A 17,234-nucleotide genomic window follows, 5' to 3' on the forward strand; every position below is an offset into this window, starting at 1 on the left:
GTAAGGGCAAGTCACTTTATGCATATTTTATTACTTTTTACAAAGCCCGGGTAAATATATTGGGCAGGGTAGAGACATCAAGATCAGGGTAGATACTTATTTGGCCAGAGGATAGAATTTGTGGCAGTAAAAGTAACAAAACTAGTAATATCAACTTTAATTAAACATGGTATTTAACATAGAATCCGACTATCATTTTTACCAATCACATTCAACATTAATCAGATTTATTTCAGCCAAATTCTTTGTATTTGATTCCTTTATTTTTATAAGTTAAGCATTCTCGGGAAAGACACTGTTCGTTATATCTATTGCAACAAATTATATGAAGCAGATTTCGATGTTTTGATACAGAGATGATAATCTTAGCTTGAAATAAAGCTGTGAGCATCCGATCGATATTGGCGTGTGTAACATACAAACAAGTGTCACAAGATGATATTTTGATGTTGCAGGTCTTCATGAAAGATATGTGGAGATTTCTTAGAATATTCACAAGAACTGTGTTTTGTTTGCGATCTCCTTCCTTCGTCACATAATCTCTTTTGCTGGCACATAACATCATATTCGAGTCATTTTGGAGAAAATTTATAATTTTTGTCTTCATTATTTCAAAGCTTGCTTTGGCTGTCCTTTTATTTTCCAGTAATTGTACGTATCCAATTTTTCTTAAAAGGTTTCATATTTTTTCATTCTGTAGTATGCCGTATTTTCTCACCACTTTTCTGCTTATCATTCTTTTGAAAATTCTTTTTTTTTTATTATTTGGAAGAGAGGAATAATTTTCTTTTAATTGTTGATTGAGCACTTCTGCAAACAATAAACTTTCTTTACTATTTCTTTGAAACTTGAAAAATTCAACAGCTGTTCTACTTTTCTGTTAGGTGTCAGTTTTTCAGGCTTTCGTAATCTTTGTAACCATTTTTTGTAACATGCTAATTTAGTTTTAAGTTTATTAATTTATGGTCTGATCTTTTTTCTTATGAATTAAATATGTTTGTCTTCTGGCTTGGTCTGATTTAAGTTTGGCAGCTACAACCCTTCTGAGAATTAAAACTTTGCTAATTATTAACATCTGCCATCAATGGTGTTGCCGAAAGATTAGATATCTTGAAGCACAAGTCGCTGCCTTCGCTGTCTTGCTTTCTTTTTCCATATCTTGTGTGCCTTACGTTGCTCTGTAGGAGTCATTTGATCGAAAGTCTTTATAAGTCCTTTCTCCTTCTTATTTAAATATTTTGCTTTTCCTTTTGCTTTTGCAATTCATATTTTTCTGGATAATTTTTAATCATTTGATATCGTAGTTTCTCTGCTTTACGTTTCTTCTGTAATCTTTCTTCACGTGTTAACTTTTTCCGTGGTGCCATGATCTGTAACAATATTAGAAAATAATATAATAACAGCGTGAACTGAGAACCACCTTTATTTTTTAGTCTTTAACTATTTACCAGAATTGTTTAAATTATGTATTTAACACAGTAACATTGATGAAAATAAGCTATACCTGAGTTAGTTTGCATTCACAGTATCTCCCCTGATCAACAAGTCTCTCCCCTGGCAGTTATTTTGCCAGGGGAAATATGGCAGGAGAGAGACGTTTTCATGATAATTTTTTATGTTCTAATTGACATAAGAAATGTTTCGGTACATTATGTATCACATTTTAACTCTTACATTATTATTAAATTAGAGCAGTAAATGCAAATAAATTAGATGAATATTATAACTTTTGTGACTTACCAGTGGAGAGACACAATGACCTCACGAAGCCACCACACTGCTGGAACTTGTTGCAATAACTAACAAATGGTGGCTCTCTCATGGCTCTTGTGTTTTGCATTGCTAACTTCGCTTCGATAGATGACCCTGAGAACTATTTCAAATATATCTGTTTTATATTATGTGTTTAGTAGCTCAATGAAATTTGCCAGGGTAGATACACAAAACAAAGTGGGACAAACTTTAAATTTAAAAATTATTGGAAATAAATAAATATTGTTATATTTTTTATTAATAATAATTAAATATATTTAATGAAGTTCGTGTTTAACATATTTTAGTTTAGCAACTGATACAAAGAAGTTATGTATCGTTTTCAAATTAAACTGAAACCGGCAAGAGGACAGGCCAGGGTAGAGACATTTTTAGATTTTATAAGGCATTTCAGAAAAATATACTTTAATTGGTCATTTAATCATAATGTTATTTAATAAAGTACATTATGGTGATGTGTTTCATAGCAAAAAATAACAACTTATAGTACAAGATTTCTATTTTTAACTGATTGCCACTTAAGTTACCTCTTATATAAGAATTACCCAACCACAGGTGGTGTGCACATATATGTACATAAAAATATTTGGAAAAACATTATTTTGTTTATGAAAACTTAGAAAAATATGGAGTTAGTTAATTTTCTTTGTCATTGAATTTGCCGATTTTAGTACGGTAGATGACGAATTTAGAGATGTAGGGTTTTTCCTGTTAACATATTGATGTTGTGGATTTAATGGTAGTAACATGTCAAAATTGAAAAAAGAAATGGAGTTAGTGGATTTTCCCAGTACGCCCACGATATACAAATAGCGTTATACTTTATACAGTCGGAAAAATGAAAGAATGCCCATGAACGATCACATCAATTACATATTATTCAGATTATTAATAATATATCTCTCTCGTTTGTTATTTATTAAAAAAAACAGCAAATACAAAATATGTGATTGATGTGATTGTTCATGGGTATTCTTTCATTTTTCCTACTGTATAACGCTTCATACACAACATTGCTACCACTCCACTCTGTTGTGTCTTTTTTTATACTGTTTCTGATATTAGTGATTGTAGTAGCTTTTCCACTTCTATCCCATACGCTGTCTGATAATGTCCTCTAGACTGATTTACAGCTCGTCCACATGAGGGCGGTTTATTGCCAACGTCGAAGTCGCGGTTTACCTGAAAAACCCAACCGCCGCAGTTCAAGTTGCCAAGGAACAAATGGAATCGTACACATGCAACCGCTCCGTCGTCAAACCGCTCTCATGTGTACGATTCAAACGTCGGCTAACCGCGGCATCAACCGCTGGAAAACCGCCCTCAAATTGACAAGCACTTAGTTAGACTCTTGTTCAGAGCTACTACAGAAATCAAGGTATTATATATTATTGTATCAGTAAAATAAACTATGTAGGCCTCTTCAAATGACCCCTTTGAAATTGGCAATTTACTTCGTACTTTGGCATGTAAATTGCAAGTTTGTGTAAGTATATGAAAGATTTTCAGTTTCTTTCGTAATCAAATGGTATGCCTAGTAATTTGAATCCATTTGAATCTGGTAGGTTTTTTGACAATACATATTATATACAATTAAATTATCAGTAGTAAGTTTATTTTTAACAGTGGATTGTTGCGTGTAATAAAGTTAAAACTTAAGCACAACAACAAAACATCTAGAGATTCTTATTTTTTTGGCATCATAATGGTGGATGGGTCTTTGCCTGTCCGGCTATGTCCTTCCATTCAAACCTCTCTTGTGCCCTTCTCCATTGTCTTACATTCACAGTTTTTCGGGCTTTTCTGGTCATCCAACCATTCCGTTTTGGACCTCCTTTTTTCGTTTTCATATCGGCTTCCATTGTAACATTTTCTTTGTTGTTTTTATTTTCTTGTCTCTAGACATAATATCCCAGTTATGAGAGTCTTTTCTTTTTCACTAATTTATAATATCGTACCCTTCGTTTTATTAATTGATTTAGTCATTTCTTCTTATTCTCCATGTGCTGTCTTCCTATTGCACCGGGACATATACTTTTGTCTATCGTTCTCTTGAATGTCCTGAGCTGTGCTTCATCTTTGTCTGTCATTACGTAGGTATCACAGTCCACAAATCCCATTATAAGAATGATAAAAATAGAGCAAAAGGGTTAATAACGCACTGATAAAATTTTTAATTATATTGATTTTTGTTTTAAAATATATCAATTTGTACAAAGTGGATCCTGTATCCTCCTGAATACAGCTAGAAATTTGTCACCATTATTTCTGGTTACTTTCTGACCTTCTTCGGTGCTACTATACAACTTTTCTATAATTGGATCACCCTTCTGTAAAAAAAAAACAGAAAACTCAAAAAGGACCCCGCACAAACCTTATGGAAAATAGGTCCCAGGGGATTTCGTTCATACTTTGGGAAAATACTCTTTGAAGCATCCTGATAAAAAGTTCTCATGGGCACAACTTAATCGTATGAAGGATTTTCAAGATATAGAGGCCCAAACTCGGAAAATTATAAGATTTACGGGGTATTCCAATTCCGTGAGTTACTGGTTATTTGGCAACATGTAAAGTTTGGATCAAGGAAAAGTACTAGTAGTCTAGGATTTTTTTCCTGGCTATCCAATGGCGACCTTTACTTTGACCTTGGCCTTCAACGGACGTTATCTTCTAGAGTTTCGAGGGTTTTCGGCATTCAATTGATATAAACAGATTACTCATGGGTTTTTGGGATCGCTAAACACTAATATGCCATCAGAATTGCCCTCCGGATGACGTGGTGGCCAGACGTCATCTTCTAGAGTTTCGATGGTTTTCGGCATTTAACTGATGCAAATGAATTACTGGAGGGTTTTTTGAGGTCGCTAAACACGAATATGCCACCAGAACCGATTCCCGGAGCACCTGGTTTCCAAGGTCAATGAAAGGGGCTCTTGGAGTTTCGAGGGTCTTTGGTACTACATTAATGCAAACGGATTAGTTATAGGTTTTTGGGGTTGCTGAACACAAATACGTGATCAGCACAGACACAGGAGCACCTGGTGCCTAAGACAGGTTATCTTCTGGAGTTTCGGAGGAATCAAATGGATTACTCTTAGGTTTATGGGGTTTCCGAACATGCATACATGCATACTACCGAACATGCACTATGGCACGTCATCTTCTGGAGTTTCGAGGTCCTTTATACCGTTTTCAAAGTAAAAAATATTAATAAAATAACTATATTGTGATCTTCAATTGTTTTAATTATTTATAAAAAATATAAACTCAATTTATATCTGACAATGTTTTTCCTTCATTTATTTTAATATCATTTACTACATTCTATTTTGATAGTGGTATTCATCGTGGCCACTAGATACTCCAGAGTCTTTTATCTAAGTCATATTCGTGTTCAGCAACCCCAAAAACACAAGAGTAATCCGCTTGCATCAACTTAGTACCGAAAACTCTCGAAACCCCAGAAGATGACGTGCCTTAAGCACCAGGTACCCCGGTGTCTATTCTGATGGCGTATTTGTGTTTAGCAGCCCCAAAAACTAATGAGTAATACCCATCTGCATCAATTTAATGCCGAAACCTGTCGAAACTCCAGAAGAAGACCTGCCTTAGGCATCAGGTGCTCCGTGGATCGGATATGATATGATATCGAATTAACGTTCAGCAGCCCCAAAAATCTGTGAGTAATCAGTTTACATTAATTTAGTACCGAAAGCTCTAGAATCTCCGAAGCATGACGTGCCTTTGGCACCAGGTACTCCGATGTTTGTTCTGATGGGGTATTCGTGTTCAGCAACTCCAAAAACCTATGAGTAATCCGTTTGCATCAATGTAGTACCAAAGACCCTCGAAAATCCGTAGCCGAAAAATTTAATGCCGAAAACCCTCGAAACTCTAGAACATGACGTCCGTTGAAGGTCAAGGTCAAAGTAAAGGTCGCCATTGGATAGACAGGAAAAAATCCTAGACTACTAGTACTTTTCCTTGATCCAAACTTCTACATGTTGCCAGATAACCAGTAACTCACGGAATTGGAATACCCCGTAATTCTAATAATTTTCCGAGTTTGGGCCTCTATATTTTGAATATCCTTCATACGATTGAGTTGTGCCCATGAGAACTTTTTATCAGGATTCTTCAAAGAGTATTTTCCCAAAGTATGAACCAAATCCACTGGGACCTATTTTCCATAAGGTTTGTGCGCGGTCCTTTATAATTGTTTAATGAAAAACACATATTGACCAATAAAATGAAAATTTCACACTGAGTTGTTAATATTTGGCTTGCATAGCTTATGCAAGGCACAATTCTAGGAAAGCTCAAGAAGAAAGAACTTGAGGGAATGGTTTGAATGCAGTAGTGCAGAACTATTTCGGGCTACAGTCAACAGGGTGCACATAGCAATGATGATTTCCAACATTCGTTAGAAGATAGAACTTGAAGAAGTTATATTGACTAATAAGGTTATAAACCTCGAATACAAGCAAAGTTGGTTACTATGTGGCCAAAAATAAACAATGACTGATTACATTGACATCTGCCTTTTTATTTTAAGACTCAGATTGAGTATTTTTTAATTCAAAATGTAATTATTAAAAAGAGTATATAGAAATGGGAGGGGGCCACAGAGTTGCCGCTTTTAAAATATAAGACCTTATTTTTATCTTATCTTAATTTCTACTTTACTTACCAAATCTTCTTCTAAAATTTGTTCAAACAGAGGATGCATGGTAAAATGATGACACATCCATTCATACAAATCTTTAACATCTGTTACTGTATAGACAATACCACCTTCTGATAAAACATAAGCATATTCAGCTAAGAGATTTTGATTAATGATTCTCCATTTATGTTTCGCTTTCTTGAAGTGTGGATCTGGATATAGGAAGAACATTTTCTGTAACTAAAACAAAATTTGAAAAACTCTTTATTATTTAAATTATTTATTTCAATGCATACAGGGTGTTTCATTGGGAAACGTAATAACTTGAATGGTACATAGGGGCTATTGGGGTGGTTCTATATATACTACCTTTATTGCCCCACCAATTTTTATACCCGAGTTTTATCAATTTTGTCCATTTCTTTCTGGAATAACTTTAGAACCACCTTGTATATATTTTTTTGATATTTGGTACACACATTTCTCATTTAAAACCCAAATCAGCCAACTACTAATAACAAGAAAAATTATTTTTAAAATGGGTATAATATGTTCATTAACATGTTCCGTGCAGATGGCATACATGTGAGCCACATGATGCCTTCACCAATGTGCAGATGGCGCGCATGTATGCCATTTTTAATATGTGTTTTTCTGTCCGTTCAGAGTACAAGTCTTAGGATCAGACATCAGCACGCAATCTGTTAACTTTAATAATTTATTATTAAAAGTTAATAATACAGTAATACCCCGAACTTACGCGACAGATGGGACCGAGCGATAATCGTGTAAGTCGAATTCGCGTAAGTCGAGGTATAATTTCGTATTATGTAGGTATGTCTTTTTACAGCGTCGAGAATTTTTTCCTTGTCCTTTATAGTTGTTCTGACCGTCGATTGCGATAGATCAAACTTCTTTGATAATTCACAAAATTTCATTTTTGATTCAAAATCTTTAATTACGTTAAGTTTACATTCCAAAGATAACGTTTTTCTTTTCTTATTTGATACAGGCGGATCAGTTTTACTTCATTTGTATGACATTATTACTCTTTCAAGTCTTCTTAGATATAAAACAAAAAACCCCTTTACAAAATTAACAAACACCCACTCCATTAAACAAAACTGTAGATAAGAAATACCTAATATAAAATAAAATCGCTGATTCCGTGTGAAAAGTCCAAACATGTATAATACATTGGATGAGCTTCTGTCATATTATGTTGTATAGTCTGTGTATAATATTAATATACACGGATTATACAACATTTGACAGAGGCTCGAAACAAATGACTGAATGAAAAGCCCTATAGTGTGTGGGTGGTAATTCTATCTCGTCGATAACTAAACGATCGTGTGGCGCTCAAATAATGAATCGACAAGATTTTAAAATCGCATATCAAATAACAAATCGTCAAGATTTGAAAATCGCGTAACTCTGGGTTCGAGTAAGTCAGGGTACCTAATGTAAGTCGAGGTATTACTGTACAATAAATTGAAAATTAAAGTCAGTAAATTGTGTCAAGAATGGAAGCGAATCATTAAAATTAGCTTTTTATGCCCTTTTTAAATGTGCAAACAGATTTTGAAAATTTCAATATACAGGGTATTGTTTCAAGGTCACAATTACTTTCTATTTTTTTGTTAATCCCGGTCTGGATTTTTCTTGTGATTACTAAATGGGTCGTTCCAATATAGTTAATAAGTACTGATTATTTTCAAAATGAATACTTGTTCATTAGAGATTAGATTACTAATTTAATCTAGTTTTTGTGCTCTTTTTAAATATGCAAATGGATATTGGAAATTTCAATATACCTACATGATGTTGTTTCAAGGTCACAATGAATTTATAATTTTTGTTAATCAGGACCTGGATTTTTCTTGTGATTAGTAGTTGGCTGATTTGGGTTCAAAATGAGACATATGTGTACCAAACATCAGAAAATATACAGGGTGGTTCTAAAGCTATGGGCCCAGAAAGAAATAGGCAAAATTGACAAAGCACCCTGTAACTTGTTTATAACAATCGGTTTGGTGGGGCAATAAAACACCCTGTATATACTGCTAATAGCTATTCTCCACATTCTATTAATTATCCGTTAATTTCGTATTAGGGATAGGATTGCGTATTTGTCTGACTGAAGAATATATCGGAACTGGCTGAATGACTAACGTTGATGCCATAAAAAATAGCTATTCTCCAGAACCAACTGTTCTCTCAGTAGATCACTCTGTATTGACTATACAAAAAATACGTACCTGTCCTTTTTTGAAAAAATTTGGCAAATATTTCATAGCGTTTGACCTTAGACAAGCTACATTCTGATACTCAGTAGGATGTTGCGACCTCAATGCAGTAATTCTGTCCATAACGTAGTCAGAAACTTTTACTCTTATTTCCATTCCTAACATTAATGTCTGTGGAAACATGGGAGATAAAGTAATGAGTAAGCCACCATAACCACAGCCAATATCTGCAAATTCTATTTTCTGGGGATTATTCTCATTGTCTACAAACTTTTCTGGATAAAATGGACTCCAGTCCATGAGTTCTGGAGCATGGGGACTAAAAATAAGTGTAATAATGTTAATAATAATTTAAAAATATTTTATGAACATCTTTGGCAACTATTTCAAGAATGCATAAACACAAGCAAAATCCCTATGGAATGGAAAACATCATATCTCAGTGCTATACATAAAGAGGAAGATAAAAAGATTGTGAATATTACAGAGGAATAGCTATAACCAGATGTATGAGTAGAATACATGGTAACATTTTCAAGAATTAAATCGTGAAAGATCATTTAGATTCTGAAGCAGAAGAACAATGTAGGATTTTGAAAAGGATAATCCACTATTGACCACATTATCTCCTTTAAATACATGTTGTTCATTGACATACGGAAAACCTATGATTGTGGCCACTGAAAAAACTGCAGCAATCAATGGATAGAACGAATATTAATATAGAATTAAAAGCTGTCCAAAGTACTATACAATCAATCCATAACAAAAATAAAAACAGGGATACAAATACTTTATTTAAAATGTGCCTCAAAAGTAACTTAAAAAGACAGAAACAAAAATTTAGAACAATGGGAATACCACTCAACAACACTATGGTATATATATATGCTCAACTTTGCAGATGATCAAGTAATAGTGGCTCAAGATTACGATGACTTAAACTATATGGCCCGAAAATTAATTAAAGAATATCGTCGCCTTAGTACTATAACTTGATAACTCCAAAATTGGCGTTTTTGAGATAACTAGTTCACAAGATGTATTTTATTTGCCTCCATATTGTGTTAAAACTTGATAATTCTCTCCAAACGGGTTAAGTATTTATTTATGATTTACGAAAGTTGATAAAACTCAAATGCCCCCAATATTCAGTGCTAAAACTTGATAAGATGGAGTTATCAGGTGATTGTTTAATCGAAATAATCGTGAATGCGACATACACTGAATGCTACAACTAGCTAACTCTAGTTATCTAGTTGTAGCACGTGTTTTTCTGAAACCATTGAGCCTACTACGTAATTGCTAGCTGTTGATTTGGTTCATGTTAATGCAGAAGTTCAAGAATTGTTAGAAGATCTGGCAACCTCCATGGCGTAGGGCTAATTTTCACCAAAATAATGCTTAAATTATTAGTTTTTTAAAAAGTTAACATTATGGTAGTGCTAAAAGTTGTTAACTTTACTTTTTCATGTTATTTTCCATATTGGGAAACAAATTTGCATCATATTCCTAAATAGATCAGTAGCCAAAAAGTTAAGGAACAGTATTTTAGAGCTGCAAAGTGAATTCCGTATTTACCAACATCATGGTAGCAATAAAAATATCTTAAAATTCTTTAACCCTTAAGTACTAACACCCCGTCTCTCAGACGGCATCGCTTGTCGAAAGTGGGATATTTCCATTCCTAGAAAATTTTGAATGTCACCCGTTTATGACTTTTCAAGTTGGGTTGTTCTTTAGTAGTATTGAATTCGGCAATTTGCTGCAGGTTGTTATTCGAAAGATATTTAGGCTCAAAGTGTGATTTCCGTCTAATAGACGGGGTGTTAGCGTTTATGCCCAGTTCGCCATTACACATAATGTGCCCCAGTTCATAAAAAAACATCAAATAAGGGAATAAACACCCTTACGAAACTCTTTTGAAATGGTTTGATGAGGTAGAAGACGACATAAGCGAAGTGGAATCATTTTGTGATGAAAATGTTGCCACTGACTACCATTGCTACACTGTACTAACTATAATAGTATCTGTCAGTTCTTTTTTGTTTTAACATTTTTTAAAAACCTTTTTATTTTCATTTTTCTTACTCTTTGTTTAACTCGATTATAAATTTTTATTAAGATTCTTTAATTTGTTTAATTTTTATCACACTTTTTTTCAGGAGTAAAAAGGTAAACAGACAATCCTTCCATTCTTGTTATAATGTTTTTTATTTTAATAAATGCAGAAAAACTAGATTAATCACTGTGTTTGTTAGATTATCAATACTTTCAGTAAGTCATTGAGATATTTTTTGCATTAAAATATTTAACAAAAACAAAAATTACCACTAAAATGTTAAACCCGTCTGTCAGGTGGTTAGTTAGTGTTTACGCCATTGATTTAAGATGTTAGTACTTAAGGGTTAAACCCGTTTATCTCAGAACTACTAATTTCGAGTTATCAAGTTATAGTATTAAGGCAACCATATGATATATGGGGTCTAGAAGTAAATAAACAGAAAACTAGATACTTGTGCATTGGAGGACAACAAAAAGACCTCATATTTATTTATTTATTTATTTTATTTTACGGGCAAGCCCAATTCTACAAAAATACATAGTGTACAGAAAAAAAACAATAACATAATATAATATAAAAAAACAGACATACAGAAATATAAATATAAATATAATATTAGAAGTAAATATGTACTATCAAATAATATCATAAAACCAAGTTAACAAATTACATACGCTTCACTCAAATATTGATCCCATGTAAGTTTCTTTTAAAACGACTGATGGAGTTGTCGAACAGTTGTAAATTGTAAAGGGAGTTTGCTAAATTCAAGACTCTGGGTACGAACGAAAAAAGTGAATAATTAAACCTGTGGAATGGTACATAAAATGTTCGCACTTGTCTAGTGGTGCGAGGTGGTACAAACAGTGCGATCTTATTAAGTAGTTGAGAACAACTGCATATACCATTTAAGATCTTGAATAATAGCAAAAGGTCCCTTTGTTTTCTCCTGCTTGCAAGAGAAGGGACCTGCAGTTGATGCTGCCATACAGCGTAATCTTGATAGGTATGAAGCTTAAAAGCAATGTAACGGAAGAAACTATTTTGGACTTGTTCAAGTTTCCTAATGTAGACCAAGTAGTGTGGGGACCACACTGAAGAACAATACTCGAGGTGAGACCTGACCAAAGAGAAGTAAAGAACTCTAATACTGGATATGTTTGTAAAATCACGAGTTGTTCTTTTTACAAAACCCAGCATTTTCATAGATGTTTGAATGACATTGATGATGTGAGTATTGAAACAAAGAGAGTTTTCCAGTGTAATCCCCAAGTCCTTGATTTTATTAACAGTGTTGAGCAATTGGCCATCAATGTAATAGTTTGATAATATTGGGTGGTGAGTACGGTTAAAGTTAATTACATGACATTTGATTGAATTAAGGTTCATACCGTTAAGTGAACACCATGCAGAGAGGTTATTCAGTTCTGATTGCAATATGGCAGCATCATAATGATTTTTTATAACTTTAAAGCACTTCAAGTCATCAGCAAATAGCAAGGCGTTACAATCGTGAAAACAGTTGGTAATATCATTAATAAATATATTAAAGAGTAATGGACCCAAATGGGACCCCTGTGGTACACCTGACTTAACTGGAAAGGTTTGTGAGTAAAAGTGGTTTACTCGAACTTGTTGAAATCTTTCGGTTAAATAACTCTGTAACCACTGCAACAAAGGTCCACTTATGCCATAGGAGCTAAGCTTTTGAATCAGGAGTTCATGATTTACTCTGTCAAAGGCCTTGGAAAAGTCAGTATAAATTGAATCAACTTGAAGTCCCTCCTCCAAGGCTTCAGACAGAAAATCAACATAGGTCAACAAACTCAGTTCAGCAGACTTCCCTGTAGTAAAACCAAATTGCTGAGAGTTTAGGATCCCGGAGCTATCGAAGGTGAGGAAATCAGTTATAATACTCTCAAAAACCTTTGGTATAACACTAAGAATAGATATAGGGTGGTAATTACTAATATTAGATTTATTACCAGATTTATATATTGGTGTGACATATGAAAGTTTCCAAAAGTCTGGAAACTGACCTACATCCAAAGATTTATTAAATATATGAAACAAAGGTCGCGATAGTACAAAACTGAATTCCTTAAGAAAATTAGGTGGTATACCATCAGGCCCAGGACCCTTGTTGACACTTAATGATGAAAGCTTTTCGTAAATTTTGGAAATCTGGATACGATATGATGAGATATTGAGTTGAGACTGAATATGGTCAACATTGCAATTTAAAGTAATATCACTATAAACTGATAAAAAGTGATCTGCAAATAAGTTGGCAATATCATTGCCACATGAAGCTACAGAGTCATTCAGGGACATTGAGTCAGGTATACAATTGTTTTCACGCTTGCTACCTACAAATTTCCAAAAATGCCTTGCGTTATTTTGTATAGAAAATTCGGTGAAACGTATGTAATTGTCATAACAGCATTTAGATAGATTTTTACAATTTGTTCTCAGATGACAAAAATCAGCATAGCTTTCAGGAGTCTTTAAGGTTTTATAAATTTTATGAGCTTTTATTTTTTCCTTTAACAATTGCTTAAGCTCAGAAGAATACCAACAAGGAAATTTCTTAGTACTAAAATATTTAATTGGAGTGAAATGTTCAATGAGAGAGTAAATAATGTCATAAAACATAGCGATCATGTCGGAAAGATCTCTACCACGAAACAGGTTATCCCATTCTATATATTCTAGACATTGGTGAATTGCTGGAAAGTTTGCATTACGGAAATCATAATAATATTCGTTACCAGAAATTGACCTATCAAAAACATTAAGCTGCAATGATGTTAACAGAGGAGGATGATGAGAGTCAGGTGAAACCAGAGCATCGTCAGCTTCAGAAATGACAAGCTCTTCTGGGGCCAGGATAAGATCCAGAATAACACCCCTGCTATTAAATATAAAATTACATTGAAAAAGATTATGATAAGCACACATATTTGAAACAACCTCAATGCCATCAACTACATTTAGAGGTGATGAAGTTTGTGAGGTTGCAGAAGAGCAATAATCTTCAACTCTCCACCTAGCTGAGGGGAGATTATAGTCACCAAATAAGTGAAATTTCAGGGATGAAAACTGTTCACTTAGAAGCATCAGTTGGTCAGCATGAACTTGATAGGTGTAGGCTGGAGATTGAGGTGGAATGTATAGAGCTCCCAGAATAAGCTTGCCGTGGAACCGTACAAACAGCTGTTCAATAGAAGGATCAGATTGGATTCATAATGATGAATATTTCTTTAAAATAGCTATTAATACTCCACCCCCTCTAAGAGATGAACTATTGGATGACATAACTATGATAAAGCACTGCCATGACTACAAATATCTAGATATCAATATTTTGCATAAAATGGAACATTAGACAAAGCCATAAGAGGAAGAAGTACAGCAGGTAGAAAAGCATTCACAATGTTAAACAGTATTTTATGGGATCAATCCATCAGCAAATAAAATACACAAAAGGATATAAATATGAAACTATAGCGAAAAGTATATAAAAAGAATGAACACTGACAATGCTAAGAGTACTTAACAGAAATAGATTTCTGAAGAAGAGCAGCAGGAAGATCTAGAAGAGAAAGGATTACCAATGAACGCATTAGAGAAATGATGGGAATCAAATGAACCATAACAGATGACTTATCAACCAAACAACTTATCTGAATCGGACACATACAAACAATGGATGAATAATGAATACCAAAGGAAATACTAAAATGGCACCCAGAAGGAAAGAGAAAAGGATAAAGGATGTAAAGCATACAAAGAGCTGAGAGAAAGAAACAGAAGAGGATCTCTGGAAAACTGGACGAAGTGGCGATTGGAAGTAGCAAAACTGCTAAGAACGTTATAAACCGAAATGTAGTAGTAATACTAGTAGTAATTTAAAAATATATTTCTTACTAATCAAAACAATGATCCGCTATCGGGTTGGAATGTGCTCGTTGCCTATAAAATCGCTTCTGGGGCAACCGTACTGTCGAATTTTCAGCCATTTTTTATAGCTTCTATTTAATTATTACTGTTTAAAATTTAAAACATACAAAAAGTTTAAAAAATTGAACCATTCTAACCTTACTAACACATTTTGTCACATATTGACGTCTTGTCATCTTCTTTTTTAATTCATTTAACATAAACCTAGAAAGTTTTATTAAATAAATTAATACTACACCTATGGATAAACCTTAAGACGATTTTTTAGTCTTTGTGGAGTTCAATTCATTTTATATGAGTAAACAAATTATTAGAAATTATATACTTTTTAATAAAACTACAGTAAAATTTAAATATGTTATAATTAAAAAAGAAGAGTATCTGTCATTAATGTCAAAAAACCAATAAAAAGTACTTGTCAACAAAGTATATTTATATTTATTTACTAAAAACTTAAAAATCAGCAATCAAGATATTGCAATAATCTTTCAATATGATAACATAATATCAATATTCATTTCGTATTTTTACATTAACCAAAACTCTATAGACATGTTTCACAAGGCAGAGAATTCTAAAGGGAACTTTTTAGAGCAAACCAAGGCAGCCAGAGAAGAAAGAGCTTTAGAGAAAAAACGAGAAGCTGCTGCAAAAATAATCCAAGCTCATGTAAGAGGATGGTTATGTAGAATTCGATTTACCAGGAATATTTTGTAAGTATATTTTATTTCTATATACTAGTGTAGTTCACATTTATTTAATATAGTGTAATTTGGAGTGAGGATGTAGCCCCTCTGATGAGATCTGGGGAGACTGAAATGTACTTAAGGACTGTACTTGCTATCTTTCATTCTCTCTGTTTACTCAGATTGTGAGTACACGGAACCACCTTTCGCTGAAATTTTTTCTAGGCAAGTAGCCGAAATGTGACTGCTTGTTGTAGAGTCCCTTTCGTCTCCTTTATTCGTTGTCGCCTTGCCTTATAAGTTGTTAAAGGCAGAAATAAAGGATGTAACCAGAAATTGGTTCCACAAGAGGTTTCAGATTTATAGATCTATGACTTCTCATTTCTTTCTATAATGTAATGTCTATAAATGATGGCACAATTAAACTTCTAGTGGGTAGAGTCCATTTTTCTACTTTTGGCAATCTATTTTCAGGCATTCTCTGCAGTTAAGTCTCGTAGCTTCTATTGTGTCTATTATGTCTAGATCAATTTTCATTTCTCTCCTAATATCTTCGTTTCTCACCCTATCAAGTCATCGCAACATCGTCTCCAATAGTTCAGTAGAGTAGAGTAGAGTAGAGTATTTATTGGTAATAATGTACAAATGTACTTTTACAGGTCAGCAATAATTAAAATTGTCTAAAATTACATTAAAAGTTGACAGTACTTCAGTAAAAAAAAAACCTATTACTAAAATTTCATTCATAGTTCCACCTTAATTTTTGATTTTTTCCTTGGATTTATTTCCCAGAGTTAGGTGCTGTAAAACCCAGTACTTTTTATTATTGTTTTATAATTTTTTCTTTTATTTTCTTTTGTTATTTTAGTCTTCTACAATAGTCCTCTTCCAGTGTTGTAAGCATGTAGTCTATATCACTCTCATCTTCAGCTAGAATGGCTTGGTCGTCAGCAAAGTGTATTGTGTACAATCTTTCGTCTTCAATTAGGATGTCCATATTGCTGCACTTTCTTCTCCACACTGAGAGCACCTCATCCAGATATATTTTGAAGGGTGTAGGTACTGTGCAGCACCCTTGCCTCCCAGGCACGTAGCCAAGGGAGGGGTCCATGGGGTCCGGACCCCTTCCAAAACTGTCTCGGCTTTGGTACCAAGGCAGCAAGTTTATCCCCAAGGTATTAGGTATTATTTTTTTGAAAAAGTGAACAAAATTATTATTATTTTTTACTAGGATTATTTCTATTTTTATTCAGTGTATGGATCAACTTATATCCAATTTAAACATCAGATTTACCAAAAACGAAAGTATTCTATCAGCATTTCAAATTCTTTTACCTTTTACTTTTTATAGAAGACCAGGTGTACTCTTTTCTATGGAATCCTATATTTCGGTAGTAGTCACTTACATCGCCAGGGATGCTAAATGATATTAAAGATACAATGGTGAAATTAAGTATTAAAAACAACTTACTAGGGTGAGATTTTCGTCATTTATGTAGATGTTATATCCTACCCTAGTTTTTAATACCTAATTTCACAATTGTAGCTTTAATATCATTTTAGCGTCCCTGATGATGTTAGTAACTACTAACAAAATATTATATGAGTCCGTTTACACTGTACACAAAAGTTTGTCATCATTCTTCTTTAGACGGCTACGGCTAGGGCATAAGTAGCATACTGTCCGTTTTCTTTTGATATATATGCTATAAACATAAACTGAGAGTGGAAAACAGGCTTTCTATTTGTTTTGTGCGAATTATGGCAGTATATCACATACGATTGATATAGTACTTATGTTTATCATTCCTTAAAAAACACACAGTATCCAT

General features: G+C 33.5%; 2 protein-coding genes across 3 annotated transcripts in view; one reads left to right on the forward strand and one right to left on the reverse strand.

The window, feature by feature from the left end:
• Window positions 1-3,938: 3,938 nt before the first annotated feature.
• LOC114333654 (tRNA (guanine-N(7)-)-methyltransferase) lies at window positions 3,939-14,891 on the reverse strand. Its single transcript, XM_028283588.2, has 4 exons — window positions 14,684-14,891; window positions 8,701-9,007; window positions 6,464-6,679; window positions 3,939-4,103 (listed from the first exon to the last, which is right to left on the reverse strand). The coding sequence occupies exons 1-4, from the start codon at window positions 14,773-14,775 to the stop codon at window positions 3,978-3,980; spliced, it is 741 nt and encodes a 246-aa protein (XP_028139389.1). The 5' UTR covers window positions 14,776-14,891; the 3' UTR covers window positions 3,939-3,977.
• A 245-nt stretch (window positions 14,892-15,136) lies between these two features.
• Window positions 15,137-17,234, forward strand: part of LOC114333656 (ubiquitin-protein ligase E3B) — a 144,651-nt gene continuing 142,553 nt past the window's right edge. Inside the window, exon 1 of one of the 2 annotated variants that reach the window (XM_028283592.2) lies at window positions 15,137-15,429. In XM_028283592.2, coding sequence (XP_028139393.1) covers window positions 15,269-15,429 — 161 coding nt within the window. In that variant the 5' untranslated portion in view covers window positions 15,137-15,268. The remainder of the gene's footprint in view (window positions 15,430-17,234) is intronic. The other variant, XM_028283591.2, reaches the window with a different exon arrangement.

This window comes from Diabrotica virgifera, chromosome 2 (assembly GCF_917563875.1).
Source record: "Diabrotica virgifera virgifera chromosome 2, PGI_DIABVI_V3a".
NCBI classification, from domain to species: Eukaryota; Metazoa; Arthropoda; class Insecta; order Coleoptera; family Chrysomelidae; genus Diabrotica; species Diabrotica virgifera.

Coding starts and splice junctions, on each gene's coding strand:
- LOC114333654 (XM_028283588.2), bottom strand. CDS start 14,775: ATGGCTGAAAATTCGACAGTACGGTTGCCCCAGAAGCGATTTTATAGG. Junction 9,008..14,683: donor GCGGATCATTGTTTTGATTA/GTAAGAAATATA, acceptor ACTTATTTTTAG/TCCCCATGCTCCAGAACTCA. Junction 6,680..8,700: donor ATTTTTTCAAAAAAGGACAG/GTACGTATTTTT, acceptor ATTTTGTTTTAG/TTACAGAAAATGTTCTTCCT.